This window comes from Leguminivora glycinivorella, chromosome 1, assembly GCF_023078275.1.
Source record: "Leguminivora glycinivorella isolate SPB_JAAS2020 chromosome 1, LegGlyc_1.1, whole genome shotgun sequence".
NCBI classification, from domain to species: Eukaryota; Metazoa; Arthropoda; class Insecta; order Lepidoptera; family Tortricidae; genus Leguminivora; species Leguminivora glycinivorella.
The window spans coordinates 23,533,025-23,546,158 of NC_062971.1; the positions used below are offsets into that span (position 1 = coordinate 23,533,025).

At 39.2% G+C, this 13,134-nt stretch overlaps 2 protein-coding genes across 4 annotated transcripts in view; one reads left to right on the forward strand and one right to left on the reverse strand.

Annotated features, from left to right (window-relative positions):
* The window catches only part of LOC125227321 (protein fuzzy homolog), a 22,439-nt gene extending 12,276 nt beyond the window's left edge, over positions 1–10,163 (forward strand). The window contains exons 6-9 of one of the 2 annotated variants that reach the window (XM_048131618.1): positions 3,893–4,068; positions 4,421–4,553; positions 5,116–5,169; positions 10,054–10,162. In XM_048131618.1, the coding sequence (XP_047987575.1) occupies positions 3,893–4,068; positions 4,421–4,553; positions 5,116–5,169; positions 10,054–10,084 (394 nt within the window). In that variant the 3' untranslated portion in view covers positions 10,085–10,162. Of the gene's footprint in view, positions 1–3,892; positions 4,069–4,420; positions 4,554–5,115; positions 5,170–10,053 lie in introns of both variants that reach the window. The other variant, XM_048131610.1, reaches the window with a different exon arrangement.
* LOC125227290 (polycomb protein Sfmbt-like) lies at positions 5,375–12,923 on the reverse strand. Of its 2 annotated transcripts, none has more exons than XM_048131567.1 (11): positions 12,573–12,923; positions 11,991–12,208; positions 11,595–11,825; positions 11,286–11,458; positions 11,030–11,168; positions 10,433–10,770; positions 10,050–10,187; positions 9,436–9,637; positions 8,776–8,956; positions 7,979–8,352; positions 5,375–7,433 (listed from the first exon to the last, which is right to left on the reverse strand). In XM_048131567.1, the coding sequence occupies exons 1-11, from the start codon at positions 12,685–12,687 to the stop codon at positions 7,059–7,061; spliced, it is 2,484 nt and encodes an 827-aa protein (XP_047987524.1). In that variant the 5' UTR covers positions 12,688–12,923; the 3' UTR covers positions 5,375–7,058. The 2 variants fall into 2 exon arrangements, with proteins under 2 accessions (XP_047987524.1, XP_047987531.1); XM_048131574.1 differs by having other exon boundaries at positions 11,991–12,117; positions 12,573–12,697.
* Between the last annotated feature and the right edge of the window lie 211 nt (positions 12,924–13,134).

Below are 13,134 nucleotides of genomic sequence, written 5' to 3' on the forward strand. Positions count from 1 at the left end.
TATACGGCTCGCCCGGTGGTAAGCAGTCGCCATAGCCTATATAGAGGCATGCAATTTCAGAGGTTTTACACGCGCGTTTAATACCCTGATTTTTTGTGACTTTTTGCAAGAAATCATAAAACAGGTCGTCGAATCGTGTTTTCTACGGGTAGTTTTCCAGGTTTTCCTTTAAAGTCTTTACTAAGCTTCACTTTGATTTTGACGTATTTTTAGGCACACGATTCAAAGTTAAGGGACACGAACTATTTTTTTTTGATAGCGATTATTTCCAAAACTGTATGTATGTATATCAAAAACATGACTATGGAAAACCCATACTTACTAAAAAAAACTCAAAATATCATCCACAAAGCTCAAAATTTCGTCCGATTTTCCGTAATTCACCATTTCTATCATGTAAGGTAGGTATTATTCTAACCTGCTGCTTTGATTTTTCGCGTCGTCGTTTTCTTCCACACACATCAAGTTGTCGTAAATATTTTACACTCTTTTATGAATTATACCTAGGTATTTGTTTGTTTTTGGCTTAAAATGTCGATAAAGACCCTACCAAAATCACTAAAATCGGGATACCAAACGGGCGATGTATGTAACAAACTGAAAACCGCAGTCTCGGTTTTGCCGAGAATCTCGGCCCATTTCGGCCGAGAACCGAGACCGAGATCTCGGCCCGATTTTCGGCCGAGAATGCCGAGACCGAGACCGGGACCGAGATCTCGGTCGGACCTTAATGTTAAGCCACTTGGGCGTGAAAAACTAACAAATTAACACAGTATGCTCACCAACTTTTGCCTTTATAATATTAATACTTACTGTGACTTTGAATCCTCTTCAATTTAAAAACGAAGCGAGGTAACAGGTAAAAAGAAAAACATGCAGTAATAGAATTAATTATCTTATTTACATCCACCCCCACAGTGACATAACTCTGTACATTTGAGCTGGCATTTGATACATTTGCACCTGAAACTGCAAGATTTAAGGCACCGGCATCTTATCAATTCTATTAGGCTACTTGAGCAGCCATCGTACCATAGGTATTTGGATCCACAGTGGCAAACAAGCTTCGTGTTCCTTCTGCCAACCCCATTCTGATGGATAAGGGAGATTTTGAGGCACTGTCCCCAAACATAAACCGTATGTAACACTGACCAGGTATGTTGTTTGAGAGCAGCATCTGTAGGAGGAAAATTTTAAAATTGTCTGTCCTTTTCTGTAAACAAAAACTTTCGGAACTCATTTAGCGCCTCGTAGGGGTATGATATAATAAAAACATGTATGTTCTGGGTGAGTCTATCTCTTAAATGTCATTATTACCTGTCATACATTCCAGTCACATTGTGAGATTTTTTTATACGCCTTCCATGTCTCAAATGCGGTTTTTTGCCTCTTCCGTTAAAAGACGAGGTGGTGCAACATCCGCTAAAGGAATAAAAAAATGTCAAAACATGTGCTAGAAAAGTATTCAATTCCAGCATATCCTGTGCTGAAAAGGCACTCCAAAATAATGTTAAGAACAGTCGACACAGATGTCGTTATACTAGCCACATCTGAAGACAACTTCATAGGTCCGGAACCTTATGTGGGCCTTTCACAAGGAACCATTAGAACGGCTATGAAAGACCAAACAAAGGCTAGTCACAAAAAGAGTGGGATGCCCTGGTTGGTCTGAAGCACTCAAAGCTCTTTATGCAGAGGGTAGACTCTGGATGGAGCAAAAAGCTAGGGAAGCTAGGCAAAAGACACCTCCAAATTATAACGGGGGTGTTCACAGGCCATTACGGGGTCAAAGGAATTTTGGCCAAGATGGGACACGCCGACAACACTGATTGTCGCATGTGTGGCGAAGAGGAAGAGACCGTCAGACATTTAATGTGTGAATGTCACGCCCTCGCCAGACAAAGAATGAAGTACTTCGGGGCAGGCTACCTGGCACCGAAGGACTTCAGAGAGCTACCCATGAGCCTCATCATCCGATACGTGGAAATGGTCGAGAAGCTCCTGAATAGCTGAAGGATCTTAGGATCGTAGGGGGTAATTGCACAAAAGATCCCGATGGGTCGAAGTGTATCCGTAAGGGCCCCCGCAGATTTAAGATAAGATAAGATAAAGATAAGCCACATCTTGTGTTCCAAAGCTAGAAGGCCTATTAAAAGAACTTTGGGTACACATAGGAACAGTGCGAGATCACCAATATCTGGCATGTCACACTATGGCTTCATGTTTAGGTAACGGACTTATTAGTACCAAGATCAATAGTTTGACTCTTTATTTTACATACAGACTTGAATACTTGAATACTTTTCTTATTTCAGGACCTGAAATACACATGTTTTGCCACTGTTTAATTCCTTTACCAGATGTGAGTCAACCTCATCTTTTAACGGAGGTGGCAAAATACCGCTTTCGAGAAATGGAAGGCGTATCAAAATATCACACAGCGGCTTGAAGTACTGTATAGACGGGAAGATGCAAACTCTGAAATTCAAAAATTTGTGATTGCAATGTATGACAGGTAAGGTAACGATATTCAAGAGATAGACTCTTCCAGAACTTACATGTTTTTATGAATGATTATTTTTAACATCATACCCCTGCGAGGCGCTAAATGAGTGCCGAAAATTTAAAATTTCCCTCCTACAAATGCTGCTCTCAAACAACATACCTGGTCAGTATTACAGGCGGTTTATGTTTGGGGACAATGCCTCAAAATCTCCCTTGTCTATAAGAATGGGGTTTGCAGAAGGAACACGAAGCTTGTTTGCCACTGTGGACCCAAATACCTACGGTACGATGGCTGCTCAAGCATGCCTAGAATTGATAAGCTGCCGGTGCCTTAAATCTTGCAGTTTCAGGTGCAATTGTATCAAATGCCAGCTCAAATGTACAGAGTTATGTCACTGTGGAGGTGGATGTAAATAAGATAATTAATACTATTACTGTATGTTTTTCTTTTTAACTGTTACATCGCTCCGTTTTTAAATTGAAGAATAGAATTGATTCAAAGTCACAGTAAATATTATTAATATTATAAAGGCGAAAGTTGGTGAGCATACTTGTGTTAGTTTGTTACTTTTTCACGCCCAAGTGGCTTAACAAATACTGATGAAATTAAGAATGGAGGAGGTACGATATACCCTAAGTTAACACATTGCTTCCTCTTTATCGTGGGCAACACTCGGGGCGCAGTATTTTAATCATTATTAAAAAAAATGTACCGTCCCCTATGCTGCGCTGGCGATCGTTGCAGTACTTTCAAAATTTTTTTTTACATCAAATATAATAAATTTTATATTTATTGTTAATGTTTTTAGATTACTCATAAAATGCACTTTTTAACAGTATTTTTTAAAAAACAAGTTTAGTACAAAAATATGGAAATATGAGGATTTGTTTGCATTTCGTGACTACTAAAAATTCATTTTATTAAATATTGCGCTATATTTTGCTATGGAACCCTAAAAAACTAGTATTGGGAATAAATTAAGCATTATCTAGTTACATAAAAATGACACCAAAATTAACCTAAAACTTCTAACTAATCGGCCAGAATTTTTTTTCTGAGCACCGGGAGCTCCATACTTTGACCCCCCCTCCCTCCCTTCGGACACGGAGTTCAAAGTGGCTACCGGTCTTATTTGACTCAGGAGGACGTGTTTAATACCCATACCAAACGCCAATGCTGTACTCAAAAATTCATACCTTTTCCCAATAGAGAACGGACTAACATGGTTTACGCGGATAATAATATTCGTTACAACGAAAGTTTAAAATTTTATTCGCTCTAAATTGCCTCGCTTTACGTGTTTGCCCAGACTGGGCATATTCAAAACATTGGTTTACATATTATTTGGGATCGATATCGAGAAGCTCAGTACTACCTTCTTTTCAGAATCCTACTAGTTAATACAAGCAATCAAAGATGCGTATTTTCACGACACCTTCATGCCATCAACCAGAAGAATCGAGGTATGCCCGGCGCTCACAAAGTGGACATATTGAGGACTTTCTACGTCACTACAGCTAGGGAGCTGGCCCGGGAGGACAAATCACAAAGTGGACAAAAAAGTAAATTATTTGTAATGTGTTCGAGCAAAAGTAATTCATAAATATACGAGAAAATTGTCTGTAAAGTTGAAAGCAGATGGTGCTGCAATCATTTTAACTAGTTTGTAATGTTCATCAGTTAATTTACCTATGCTCAAAGATATCGAAAAAGACATCAGACTATAGGCCTATTTACAGTGTTGCGAGTTTCATTCATTACATTGCGGCATTTGATTCGCGTATTGAATTGTCTGTAATCTCAACAGTCAAAGTTAAAACCTATTTTGCGCCCTTTGTGGTAAGCAATCGGCAGTTTATAATGCGCGTTATAGTTGATAAATTGATAATCCATGCATATTTATCTTATACGCAGATGAATTGGACGCATTAGGTGGTATGTGCGAAGTTACGTGGGTGTCGGAGTATCACAAATGCCACGCCCAGAAGTCCGGAGACCTACTCTGTTGCGCGCTTTATTCATCTTCAGTGCCCAGCCACACAATGAGGTAATCATTTAATCACTGCAATTATTTGTTTTACAAGGGGGCAGAGTTGTTGTTTAACCCTTACGTGCCAATATTTATACCCGAGCATGCGAAAGATTGCCATATTGAACCACGAGTGTAGCATTTCAAAATTTGGAATATTAAGCTTTGCGAGGGTTCCCAGACATATAGGTTCAACAATTTTTGCCATCGCGTTTATGAAATGAATTCCCTCTGAACAGATTTAATTATTCAATGCCTGACCAGAAATATCTGACTATACGCGCCATGATGCGGTATTAGAACTACTTTCATCATAATATACTTATAGGTACTGAACTGTCAACCCATACATCACAATAACAGTGCCCTCCTGACAATAGTCATATATTTCTGGTCAGGTTTTACCAACATTTACATAGGAGCCATGTGCTTCGAAATTGTATTAGAGTCAGTTTACACCTACACACGCTAACAAAAATATCAGGAATTCAGGTCGTATCATTCTATTGATATTTGCGTCTGTATTTTATGTTTCAATTAATGATGAAAATGATAAAGCTAATCTAATAATTTATTTCAGATTAGTAACAAATCAAATGCTTCAAGATATTTCTACAAATAAGGAGATTCATTGGTAGGTAATCGTAGGTAACATTTTAAAATTAGTTAAGAGAAAACCAATTACAACCATAATATATGTCCATAAAAATAAAAGATCCATATTTATTTGATGCTTTTATTTATAATTAAAATCGTTCAAACCCATTTTTAGTCACACAAAATAGAATGCTGGTATAAACAATATATAAAACCCTTGAATATATACAAAGTAATTTTTAGATTGTGACGATTTAAATAAAACTTTGGCAAGAGATGATCAAGAAGAGATGAATGTTGAATAAAATTTTACTAATTTTGAAAATTGTAATGATCATCGTAATATTATATTAAGATGGCAGTTTTCAAAACCAGTACAAAACGTATGCAGTACAATGAACAGTATTAATATGAAATGTAAAAGAAATTGGTATAAATAAAAATCAGTATTTTTTTATGCACTACATACTGTCATACTGTGTGCATTGTATGATTTTGCGAATGTCAGTTTCACACAAAAATAATTTCGTATGTGTATAAACTTCTAAGGCATTTGGTAATTCCGAAGAAATATACTTGTTAATACATTCCTGTAATATTGTATAAATTTTACATTTTATAAAGTATGCCTATCTCACATCAGCTTTAATATTCAACACACTCACACGAAATAAGTATAGTACAACATCCCTTGCGTTAACTGGCAGTATCTTGATATGGCAGACATATTCTACATACAAAAATATGACTATAGTACACAATTACTGAGATACTGTTTCAAATAAAGATACCACTAAAATAGCTAACACGCTTGGAGGTAAGCATCTACCTCTAAAATAGCAAAGGTAATTAATAACACTAAGCACCGTAACTATTATTGCTTCTAAGCAAAATGGGATTTATCACATATTTAAATACACTATTCATAATGTATTCATCTGACCAAATAACTAGTTATTCATGCATATTAATAAACTAAGGAGATGCATTTCTCCGTACTAGGAGAGTGAAGTCTCAATTTTGTTTTTTTTTTTACCATGATTTTCAATGCCGGAATATAGTCTTTCCCGTTCACCATCAAATGTCTTTTATACTAGTCAATTGAAAGATAAATATAAATTTTGTAGGCGCTACAGGCACTAACGAAGATAATTATCTCAAGGCATTATGTAAAAGTTTTCAAGTTTTCGGGCGCCAAAAAATTACCACGAAGCACTGACAGAATATTTATAATGTATACTCAAGGAATACTGCGTCTTTATTATAGCTTATCCCGATTCTGAGTGTAAGAACAGTGACAGGCTGACAACCTACACCTAAATGACGATCGGATTTCAGCTGACTAACAGTAAATCCTTGCTTCTCCTTTCTTATATATATCAAATAAGTAAAAAGTTAAAATAACCTATTTACGTTTAAAATAAATATGGTTTAGAAGTATAAAAGTAAAGCAGCCGGTACTGGCAAATTTAATGCTTAAAGCTACCATCCAACCCAATATATTTCGATGTTGAATGTTAAATATGCTATAACTTCTGGAATATGACTACAAGAAATATGACAGTAACGACCGGTGTATAAATAATGCAATAAAACTTGCGACAGCTTATTTGATTACACAGAATCTACACTGTTTAGCTGCAAATCGTACAATAGGGATACAGAAGGCCCGCCCACGGTGTCTCAAACCTCACCGGTCAAATCCCATTTTGCAACTGTATCGCGTATGACAATAAAAAATAAACGACAACCCTATTAGACCTCTCTGTAATGTGAAACGGACGAGCAAATGCCGTCGGTATATCGCGTCAAATAGGGTCCCATGTTCACCACTGTAAAGACACAATTATTTGTAAGTGCATCCCGGAAGTGCATAAAAGGCCACTGTTTTCCGTCACCTTCGAGTCCTCGGTTCGAAGCCGCGCCTCACTTGAAGTTCAGTCTACACTGAGGTTGTTTAATCTTGCATTTGAGCTGCTGGATGAGGTCGAATATTTTGAGGGAGGGGCCGACCTTCATCTCGAGGAGTTCAATGATCTCGTCCTTGGAGAGCTGGAGGAGGAGGGAGCCGGTGACGTGTGTGAAGTTGTCGGTGTAGGGCTGGCAGTCGTTGACGGCGAGGAAGCGCGCCACGTCGGCCGGCGTCCAGTTCTCGGGCTCCACGGAGGACAGCTGGTCGCGCGGCACCCCCGCGTCCACGAGGCGCGGGATCAGCTTGTCGCTGGCGGACTGGCTCGACGTGTCGGGCGACACGGGGCCCGTGTGCACGCTCGAGTCCTGCGACGCGTCCGTCGGTATGCTCTGCAAAATATAAATTAAGACATATGGGTCAAACAGATTTTAATGTATGGGTAATTGGTTATATCTCTCCTGTGGACATTACAAAAGTTAAGAAAATCTAGTGCTAATTTTTAGACTACATTCTAATGACGGGAAACATTTTTTTAGTTCTTGACACTCAAATAGGAAAAACGGGATACGAATGTACCAGAGTCGTTAACTTTTATAATATTGTCCACAGAAGTGACGTTTTTACTAAATCTTTTTGACCCATATAAGCGTCTCAGTGTAAATTCTCGAGTCGTTAATAATCCGCTGTGTATTCGGCTATTTCAGCTAAATTATCAGCTAATATAATACAAATATACAGAAGGTTAACTGGTATCGCGCTTCTGATTTGCGTGGGTGGAGCGGAGATTATTAAATATGTATGGCCAGGAACTAGATGCAAGCGGCCGTGAAGCAGCAAATCAAAATCGCTTCATACAATTGATTGAGTGCAACAGATGAATGATTTGCTTCTCGCCGTTTGCGTCCAGTCTGCGGCTTGACAGTTAAAATCTTACCATAGACTCTTGATTCGTCTCATCGCTGAGCCGCTCATGCGAGGTCTCTGTAGCCGCTTCTTCCACATCCATCTTATCGTCCTGTCTCGACTCGCCATCGTCTGCCCTCTGCTCCGAGTCCGGTCTCGACTCCATATCTTCAGGTGTCTCCCCATCCGGTCTTGACTCTTCTGGTCTCGATTCAGACTCATCAGGTCTCGAATCCATGTCGTCAGGTCTCGATTCCATGTCGCCGTGTCTTGATTCCACGTCGGCAGAGACCTCGGAGTGGGGGGTCACGCTAGTGGGCGGTGATAAGCTTTTTGTGTCGCCCATGTCGGAATTTTGAGAGCTGTCTTCGTTCGTATTCGGCGGTTGTGGCTGGGCTTTTGGTGCTGTAATTTAGAAAAGTTTATGAGATACTTGAGTAATTTGACATATTTTGGTAGAATCTACTGTTCTTACTGCTAATTGTTTTTCGGTGAGCCAAGAATTCATTGTCAGTGTCTCAGAACTATTGTACATAAGTAATTAAGTATACTTTTGAATGTTGGCTTGCTTATAAAAATGTTTGTGACGTCATTTGTATTTCTAGTGCGACAGAGAAACCCTCTCAATAGCTTACCCACCGTAACGACGGTAGTTTGTAAACTTCCTGTGTGACTTATTGACTATTAAACCTATAAATTGGGTTGGGATGTCTGGCTCCGTCAATGTATCAACGGTTTGACGACTTGCGTACAAATCGACGATCTGGCGGATATTGTAATCGGGCGGCGATACGTTTTCCACTGGCACATTGAACAAAGAATACGTACGATGGTGGCGGCGCCGCCGGCGGTGGTTCTTGGGCGGCGGCTTGCGCGCCTGGCGCGGCGGCGGCTGCATGGGCCCCTCGAGGCGGTGCGCCACCGCGCGGCACCAGCCCACCGGGTACATGTCCGTGCTGTGCGCCCACAGCCACTGGTCGTACTCCGAGCCCCAGCCGTCGAAGTGGACCTGCCGAACAAAATTGTATTTAAAGCACAAATTTATTTCCATATGTTGAGTTCAAAAGCATAATGTACAGTAGCCATCAAATACCTACATTGGAGCAGTCGAGGTGCTCAAAAATATCTGAACACGGCAACACGCATTATAACCATATTCTAACGCCTTGATAATGGAGGCGTGAGAAACATTAGTGAGACTGGCCGCTCCGATATATCTGATAAGGCGACTTAGGCCTGATTTAGACGGCGTGCGAACTCGTATGCGATTTTAGTTACATTGCGGGCTCTTGAGGTTACATACCATTTTGGACAGATCAAATACCGCAATGCAATAAAACTCGTATGCGAGTTCTCGTACCGTCTAAATGGGCCCTTACCTTACTGTAAGTTTAAAAATTTGTAAGTATGATGCAAGTGTGAATAGATAATTCGCAACTCTATGATTTAAAATACTTCCTTGGGGGTGTTTGTTGGCGCATAATTTACCTTAAGGAGGTCAGCGACAACCCGCGCAACTGTAGCCACACACACGAGCCTCGGGTCCATCAGGTCTGCACACTCGAGCCGCATGCCACACACGAAGCCGTGCGACACGAGGTGGCCGCGTGCGGCGAACAGAGTGCGCGTCGCGGCGCGCCCGCCGCACGCGCATAGGTACTCCTCCCAGCTGAAGTCTTCTGCCGTATAACTGTCCACAAATAGACTATGTTATAGATGTTTCGTAAACTTAGGTAAACTGCTTAATAAGAATACGCTAATAAGTGAGGTAAATATAGCGTACGGCGTGGAGCGACAAACCGCACGTTTCAGCCTCGTATGATATAGACGGATACGGACAATAGCCGTATTTAGGTATATTAGGCTGCAAATCGCAAAATCAATTTATACCCGGTTTTCAAAAATGTTTGTTCACAGATTTTTGAAAGATAATAAGATACTTACCCCCTTATTCATAAACGTACACTAAAGTTATAGTTATCAAGCCGATAAAGTCCGTCCGTCCCTTTCTATCACACCAATACGTCGGAAAGGGACAAACGAACGAGTACGTTTATGAATAAGGGGTTTAGTATCTAATGGTTACAATATGTTATACTTACCCAGCAGGTGGCACCAGCGGTATATTGTTTGCTAGAGCAAATCCCACAGGGAATATGCAGGGTGATCTTTGATGATAACAAAACCAGTCCGCGCCCGACGCATCAGCTGGGTAGCAGTCTATTCGGATCATCATGTATCTGAGAAACAACAATAACAATTATTTTATTATTTCATTGATTTTTTTTTACTATTTAATCATGCTATTCAATGTTATAGTGGACATCAAAGTGAGGACGTATTACATAATCACATTCACAATACGTTACGTACAATATGTGAGATCAAAAAGCAGTTCAAAGATTTTAATTTCACAAACTATTTTCTCATCATTTAGCATTTAAATTCGTATTATTTGTATGAATTATAATTATTTTACTCTTACCCTTCATTCAAAATTTGCATAACCGTAGCAGCACACACAGCTGACAAATTTAAAGGATCAATGGCTTCCAGTTTCATCCCTTCCACAAATAACGGCGGCTCATTTGTAGGGTACTTGTAGAACATATCTGCCGTGGTGTCATTTGGCAAGAACCTCCCTGTAGCAACCCTCTGACAGTAACTCTGAGGGGCATCCAATGGATGGCCGACCCTGAAGGCCCAGCCAACTGGATGGATGAGTGGAGAGTCCTCATGGCACCAAAAACCATTGTCTTCTGGAGAACTATCATAGTATTTCACATGTAACCTTTTACCTATAATTTCTACTACACTAGCAACCTGAAAAAAATTAAAGATTTAATTATTTTAGTGTTGTATAAATCCTTGAGTTTTGTATTAGCATAGTCAAGTATAATATTGTGTGTTTGCATCAGTAATTAAGTAGGTATTTAAAAAATGTTCTATTGCCCTTGAGTTTCACAGATGGGATCATATTAGCTGGTAAAGAGATTTAAAATTACCATGGTATTCAACTAACCCAACTCCACTATACATAGTTCAGAAAGCTTGATTAGAAGACTGGTGTACCTACTCTTACCTTAACTTGTGATATCCTATTTTTGTCCACAACTTCCATTATGGAGCCAATACTGAACCGTGACTTAAGACTGTCATTTAATTTGGTGTAGAAGTTAGCTGGTAATGTGCGGGCACCGGTTAACTGCTTGACTAAGAATCTAAAACACAAAAATAAAATCTTTAAAATTGGCAATGTACACTTAAATAACAAATTAATAAAGATATTTTTTTCTTTTATATCACAATCAATTTTTTTAATTAACAATATCACCTACTTCTTCCAATCCGTGTATTTATCCTCTATGCTTCGTGGAGGTATAAGTGGTTTGCCACGGGTTGCACACCACCCAACAGGATGCACTTCAGAACAACATAGGTTCACCCAAAAGTCTTTTGAATCATCACTACCAAATCCTTCATAACGCAGAAGTCCCATGTACCCTTTGACCTGTAAGAAAATTGCAATAAAATATTAAGAGGTATGTAAATTCACCATTTATGAGAATAATCAAAAGATAGCTTTTGCATGAAGTTGACTAAAAATCCAGGCACCAGGATCTATCAAATACAGGAAATATACTTACTTTCAATACTGTAGCAACCCAGAAAAAGTCATTCATTTTCTCTGAATAGTTATCACAATCTGTATTTTTGACTTCCACTTTCATTCCTTCAAAGGTATTATCCCACATTTCATGTAGGGGAGCATGTTTGAACAAACTGACTGGCGCTGCAAGGAAGTCACAGCCAAAGAGCTCATCTTTCCACTCATAGCTGTTGGCTATTTGAGCTGCTGGCTGCTTAATTGGACCAGCCTGTAAATGTTTCAATTTAAATTTTAGAGCACAGTGAAATGGATTAAAAAATGTTGATAACACATGTCTACAGCCCATCATGGCTTTTATATGAAGAACACATCAAAAAACAATTCAAAGCCATGGATCATACTCATAGTATGACAATGCTTAAATAAAATGTACCTGAATGTCATTAAGTGTAGCATGCCACTGCTGTAGCTGAGGCAGAGGCTCCAGAGGGATGAGCCCCGCCATGTGTTCGGCACCCTCCATGAGTTTAAATCTCCAGCTGCAATGCTTCCGTCTTGTCCTACTTGCGTGGCATCGCAGGGAACAAAACTTGTTGTTACGAGGATAAAACTGTCGGCGACGGCCTACGCGGCCACATAACTCACATATTGCTAAAAATTATTGTCCAATTTTATAAGAAGCTTCAAACTTAAGATTGATTTACAATAAAAATATCTTTATGCAAGTTATACACAAGTAACTTATTGATCATCTACTACATTACTATGAATAAAAAATATTTGTGATGTATACAATATAACAACAAGACATGCACCTGTCTAAAACAAGAGGTTGTTAAAAATGTATTAGTATGTTAAAACCTAAAAGTAACATAATAGTTATAAAATAATTAAAGATTACAATTTGAATGCATATTGCCTAGCAACATTTACTTCAAGCATAAAGCGTAACTAAAAACTACTGAAGCTGTATAAAAAATACTATGTTACATTTTTGCTAGCAAGCTTAACTTACCGAAGCTATCTTTATCTAAAGGAACTATGGATAGATCATCAACGATTTCGTCCTCGTCTACGATATCGGCTGCACTAGTTGCATTTAATTCATTCCCGGCATTATAATAAGCCATATTACTTCGACGGCCGTATGGAAAACTAACACTCCAGTTGTAAACACTGATACAATAGTCATGACTTCAAATTACCGGATCACTGTTGATAATGCCGTAACTGGATTTTAATATACAAGATAGATACAATTCCTACATACGCTTTTTAATTATCAAATAACTTCTAAGCGAAACCCTTACATTAGCGTAACGTAACATAAGAAAAGATTATTTTAATAAATAGCAGGCAATCTTCCATCTTTCATTATATTAACTTGAAGTTCGTTCAGTTCACTGTTTCTAGTTTGTTCAAGTTAAAGCTAGGAACATACTACGCGGACGTCCGTCGTAAAACGACCGCGACCGCGACCTATCAGTGTGCACGGAACAAAACATCCAGAGAGCCAGATTTCGATCGGACGTCCGTGCGCTCAAGGCCACGTCCGCGTCCGTCGACCGATAGTTTGC

What these genes read in the sequence shown, in the direction of transcription:
- LOC125227290 (XM_048131567.1), bottom strand. Translation starts at nt 12,687, where the DNA reads ATGGCTTATTATAATGCCGGGAATGAATTAAATGCAACTAGTGCAGCC. An exon ending in CCGCTGGTGCCACCTGCTGG is followed by an intron (nt 9,638 to 10,049) that starts GTAAGTATAACA and finishes ATTTGTGGACAG; the next exon opens with TTATACGGCAGAAGACTTCA. An exon ending in TTGTCGCTGACCTCCTTAAG is followed by an intron (nt 8,957 to 9,435) that starts GTAAATTATGCG and finishes TTTGTTCGGCAG; the next exon opens with GTCCACTTCGACGGCTGGGG.